The 6,133-nt window shown below is 36.2% G+C and overlaps 1 protein-coding gene across 6 annotated transcripts in view; it reads left to right on the top strand.

Moving 5' to 3' along the window:
• LOC117111564 (MAM and LDL-receptor class A domain-containing protein 1-like) overlaps positions 1–6,133 on the top strand; it is a 44,991-nt gene that overhangs the window by 28,931 nt on the left and 9,927 nt on the right. For 3 of the 6 annotated variants that reach the window (XM_033254507.1, XM_033254509.1, XM_033254506.1), the window contains exons 14-15: positions 3,222–3,312; positions 4,480–4,656. In XM_033254507.1, coding sequence (XP_033110398.1) covers positions 3,222–3,312; positions 4,480–4,656 — 268 coding nt within the window. The remainder of the gene's footprint in view (positions 1–3,221; positions 3,313–4,479; positions 4,657–6,133) is intronic. The other 3 variants (XM_033254512.1, XM_033254511.1, XM_033254510.1) reach the window with 1 other exon arrangement.

The raw sequence follows: 6,133 nt of genomic DNA, 5'->3' as shown, positions 1-6,133 counted from the left end.
TAGTACACTAGACACATGGTTTTATTTGAACACTTTATTATGACATCGTAAAGTGATGAATAAGAACACTAAACACATGGCTTTATTCGTAGGCCTAAGCCTAGGCTAGGTTTAGCCTAGGTATCATCGTTCGTTCGTACATACGTTTATTGAGCGTTACGTACGTATTACTAGGTCAAAGGTTACCACAAATTTAATCCAACCTTTATTTTACGAATCCCCCGATTTACGTACGCCCTCTGGTCCCGTACCGTACGTAAAATCGAGGTTCTACTGTATAGCAACTGACACCTTGGTTTGTGTGTTTGTACAAGATGATACAGAAACAAGTAGCTCTCTAAAATGGACGTGCCTTATAAGATGACATTAATATTATTACTTTTTCGCTTGTACTAGATACAGTAAAGTTTATATTTGTTGCACATAAGATACAGGAGCAAAATACGCATTTGTTACACTATAAACACAGGGACGTAGCCAGGATTTTTCAGGGGTGGGGGTTGCCTTCTTGTGAGGCACATAGTACCGAGCAGGGTTGTAGGGTTGGACTGTCCCCCTCCCTACGCCAAGGACCCCGGTGAGGTCCAAGGTGCAAAGACCCCCTGGTGGGGTCCAGGGGGCGAAACACCTCTGGAAGGTAGCGCATTCTGGAGTTTTAAGACTGTTTTGAGGGTATAAGGTGAAAATTTCAATATAGACACATCATAAATGATATTAGCAGACCTAACAATAATTATAACTCAATAGTGGTGGATCTAGGCATTTGAAAGACAGGTGGCCCAGGGAGAGACTTTCACAGATATAGGATCGACCCACCTCAGCTGCACCATGGTTGGGACTGAGGCGCGAATATTTGAGGAAATAGTACCTCTAGATGGCTGGAAATGACACCTTTATATAGTAAAATTAATTATCATTATCATATCACCATCATATAGTCAAAATAAATAGCGCCAACAAATTTCTCATGATCATTTATCAAAGGATCTTCAGCAACCATAGAGATCTAATTAATATGTGGGATGTATCTTAGAAAAAAAAAACTTAAAAACATTGTCTTTGATGTGTTTACAAAGCTGTGAGTTCACAGCCACCGCAGCCCCACCTTGTTCTGGGCTGAGGTGAGAAAATTTGAGGAAATAGTACATCTAGATGGCCGGAAATGACACTTTTATAGTAAAATTCATCACATCACCATTATACAGTATAGTCAAATACTGTATAGTCGAAGAACGACTAGTTAATAAGTTTGATAATGTGATGTCTGACGAAAGTCACCCGTTACATTCAACTATTGCTAGTTGCGTTATACAACGCAGCGGTAGACTGAGGGTACCGGCTGCTAACACGAACCGTTATTCTAACTCATTCATTGCGAGGGGCATTTACCTATTTAATAGTAGATATGTAAGATAGTTATTATTTATTCCTGCTTAATTTATTGAAAGAGCGATGTAATTTCCAAGGAGTTGGATTAATAAAGTGATGTCTATGTCTATGTCTAAATTGAAGCACCAACAAATTTTTCATGATCTTTTATCAGGGATTTTCAGCAAACATAGAGATCTAGGTAACCCAGGACAACTTAGGCCTACTGTAGAATGATTATAATGATTGGCAGGCCCATAGCGTGACTTAATTTGTGGGACGTTCGTTTCAGTGGAAAGTGGTCCGTTTGGCTTGTATGATCTCCGATATTCTGGAGAACATTGTAAATACATCTACGAATGTCAATTTTTCGTTTTTAAATGCAGACCGTCTCCAGTTTTTGGGCGGTTCGTTGCAACCTTGTTGTAACCTCCTTAACACCCCCCCCCCCCCAACACTACGGGCCTGATTGGACCAGTAACAAATTTTTTTTCAACTTTAGCACAATTTTCTTCACTTTTAAATATTATTAATATTAATAACGTATCTATTATCAATCAGCATCATTATTATCATCATTATTAAACAAAACAAAAAAGGATAAAAACAAAACTGAACCATACATTATCACATTTCTGTATCTTAAACGACCTGGCCTGGGATTTATGGATTTAAGACAAATTTAAGCTGATTTTTTTTGTTGTTAAAGTTTGATAAACCCACCCCTGAGCGGTGAAGCCATTATATAATCCCAAAAGTGTTATTTTTCTGCATTATTGTTATATATTGTTTATTCTAATGAATATTCCACTGGGTTACTATTAGGGTAGCGGGAGACTTTTATTAATAGACGTTTATTGTGGGTTTCGATCAGAGCACAGGTCACAAACATATGACATAGTGAAAGGAGTCATTTAGAAATTGTACAGCGTTTAAATCATCAGCAAACTCTGGTTTGTTTATTTTTTGTTTTTTTAAATTTGTAATTGCTTAAAAGTGACACGTCGTCCTCTGTGTTGACTATCACTATCACATAGCATAGATCAGCAAATTGAGTTATAACACACCATAGAGAAAATATATTTCTCTATGAGAACAAAATATGTTCTTGTATTTCTAATATGCATATAAACAATTCATGTTTAGGCTTTTAGGTGTTAAAATTATAGTAGGCCTATTATATGTATAACGTTTGCTGATGCATATTTACATATTTTAGAATTAATTCATTTTGGGTGTTCCCAGGAAAGAATTTGTATTGTCTAACAAAAGCAAGCTTTAAAACAGTAACAATGTGTACAAAGGGGGGGAGCCGCAGCTCCCACGGCTCTCCCCTGGACACGTCCCTGCCTTCAGCAAGGCACTTTATCTACGTTTGTCCTTCTCTACCCAGGACTATAAGTGGGTACCTGGTAGGATGTTGTTGCATTGAATGTACTAGTTTTGTGCGTTGAGTACAAGTGTGCGACTAGGTATACTCCCAGGGAGCAGAGATGGTTGCACTTGGTGCTGGTTTGCAATTGTATGTTATCCAGTGACCAGGGTAATAACGCTCACTGCCTTTGATTATTCAATTTGGAATTGACGCTATATAAATATTTGGCATTATTATTATTATTATTATTATTATTATTATTATTATTATTATTATTTCAGGGAATGAAGTAGTAGTGCTGATTACATGCATAATGAGGAATACTCCCCACTAGTGGAGAAGGTTGCATTTTGTGTAGATTGATTCTGTATCCAATGACCAGGAAAAAATTGCCTTGAGCAGTTCTTCCGTAATTGGATGATGTGGGCTAAATCTTATCTTAATGGTGATAATGTATTGTTGTGTTTTTTTGTTGCAGTTTGTGATTAGGGCTACTGTGGGGACAGGTAATGAAGGGGATATTGCCATTGACGATCTCTCCTTGTCTGAAGGCTGTCTTCAAGTACCAGGTGAATACATATAATTATATAGTTTAAGTCTGCTCACTCATGAACCTTATTTGTTTTCACATGTGGAGTACCGTACTGTACTCTCTTAGATAATAATAATAATAAGGTAAGAACTTATATAGCCCCATTTAAAAAACCGAAGTAATTATCAGTGGTGCTACATGTTATTGTCGGAATAAGTGCGTTTTGAGTGATTTTTTAAATAAAGCAATTGATGTTGATTTTTTAATGTGAAGTGGTAGTGCGTTCCAGAGTGTGGCTGCAGCAAATGAAAATGATCTGTGTCCGAAGGTCTTAGATGGTGCTATGATTGGTGCTGGTGAATGCTTTTGGAAGGTGGTATATTATGGTTCAGCCAAGAATTGTTAAAGAAAGAATCACACACACATAAATATCATAAACATAAGGAGTTTCTTTTGCATTTAAGCTTGTCTGTTCCAACATAGAACGTGACCATACAACAGCGTCATCATCTAAGTACAGAGTGTGTGGGGGTGTGTGTGTTGTTCTGCCTCGCACATGAGGTCTGTTTTCTTTATGTACAAAGCACATGACAGCTTGTATGCAAATTTTCTTAACACAAAGGGTCATAAATTACAATCGATATTCATAGTACAGTATTTTATATAATCTAAATGTTACACAATTCATAATTTAATTAGTGCTTTTGGGGCAGATTTAAGGTAAGTAAAAGAAGTCTTTGTAGATGCTGACAGCTCATTCCACAAGGCAGACACAGCAACAGCAAAAATGTTGATCCATAGTTGCATAGACCAAGATAGACTGAGTGAATTTGGATGTTCGGTGCTAGATTGAAATATCTTAAATGCAGTGATAAGTCACAATATGATAAAATATCCCCCCTTAATTATTTAAAAACAAAGTCTGTCTTGCATTTGTATTCATTTTGTTTTTCTTTTAATGACAAATATATGATACAGTATATAATATGTTAATACAAGCTTGTTTCTGTAATGTGTGAACCCTGTGGTTACCAGGTTACGTATAAGGATCAGACCCACCGCGAGGGGTCACTGGTACTTTTAATAGTGCTGCTTGGCGCTTGGACAAGGAATCGATTATAATGGCGTTTATGAACATGCGACACAAATCACTCTTCAGAATCTTACAAGACCCCGAAACGTCCATTTTCTCGCTCAATTTCAGATACAACTACCATTTCTTTGCCTGTTTCTACCCATGAGTCTTTGTCAGATGTATCAACTACTGTTCAATTGCTAATTTCTACACCTAAATCACGTTCCACTGCCATTTCATCGAAAAGCACTTCTACAGTTGAAAATTTGTCAGTGACCACTAAGAGTATGTCTCCTTTGCCTCCAGGTATAGAAATTTGTGTATTAAAATATGTTTACCCATCATTTTATGGTGAAATTGGTAAAAACACTAGAAGTATTTTATTATTTTGCTTATGTTATTATGCTGTTTCAAATATTAAGGCCAACACTTTGACATTGTAGGGGTCTTTGTATATAGATGACACCCCCACCATCATCGTATTCATAACTGTTTGTGTTAGAAGTCTTTTATTTAGTTATTATAGTGCTTTATTATTACCGTTACTGATATATTGTCATTTTTAATGTTATTATTCCAATATCACCAAGTTCAATCATATACTGTAGTGGTACTCCAAACAAGAAAATATAATTACATACTCAGCTGAATAAAAAAATATAGCATTTCTTTGCCTGTTTCTATCCTTGGCCCTTTGTCAGATGTATCAACTACTGTTTCATTGCTAATTTCTAAGCCAAAATCACGTTCCACTACCACTTCATCGAAAAGCACTTTTACAGTTGAGCATTTGTCAGTGGCCACTAAAATATATCTCCTCTGCATCAAGGTATCAATTTGAACATAGAAATCTGTGTATTGAAAAAATGTGTAACCATTTTACAGGAAGTGTTTTATCATTGTTATTATTATGTTAGTATGCTGAAATTGAATGAGAAAATGGACGTCTCGGGATCTTGTAAGATTCTGAAGAGTGATTTGTGTCGCATTTTCATAAACGCCGTTATAATTATTCCTTGTCCAAGCACCAAGCAGCACCATTAAAAGTACCAGTGACCCCTCGCGGTGGGGCTGATTCTTATTCGTAACCTGGTAACCACAGGGTTCACACATTATGGAAACAAGCTTGTGTTAACATATTATACACTGTATCATATATTTTGTCAGTAAAAGAAATACGAAATGAATACAAATTCAAGACAGACTTTGTTTTTAAATAATTAAGGGGGTATATTTTATCATATTGTGAATTAATCACTGTGCTCATGGGTAGAAACAGGCAAAGAAATGGTAGTTGTATCTAAAATTGATTGAGAAATGCTATTTTTGATTCAGCTGAGTATGTAAATATATATTTTCTTCTTTAGAGTACCACCATATGATTGAACTGGGTGATATTGGAATAATAACATTAAAAATAACAATACATCTATAACAGTAATAATAACAGTAACCATAACTAGATTTGAACTCGTCACTGAGGACGAGTTAGGTGATCCCCCGCACTTTGACCCTCATTAAGATCACGCGGTGCTGATTGAAAAGTGTCATAATATGCTAAAATATGCATGTGTACACGTACGTCTTGACACCCGTGAGCACGGTAATAGCACAAAGAGTGACTCCTGATATGAATAATGTGTCAGGAACACAAAGTATATAACAAAACGTGATTTCCAGCTTTAATATGTGCTATGTGCGTGGAAATGAACGTACGGCGGATAAATTATGGAAAGTTTTGAAATGCTGAAAATGACCCGAAACGTTCTTTAAACTATCTAAA

Source organism: Anneissia japonica, unplaced genomic scaffold (genome assembly GCF_011630105.1).
Source record: "Anneissia japonica isolate Jap-2015-1 unplaced genomic scaffold, ASM1163010v1 scaffold288256_len377385_cov191, whole genome shotgun sequence".
Classification (NCBI taxonomy): Eukaryota; Metazoa; Echinodermata; class Crinoidea; order Comatulida; family Comatulidae; genus Anneissia; species Anneissia japonica.
This window is presented reverse-complemented; position numbering and strand designations above follow the sequence as displayed.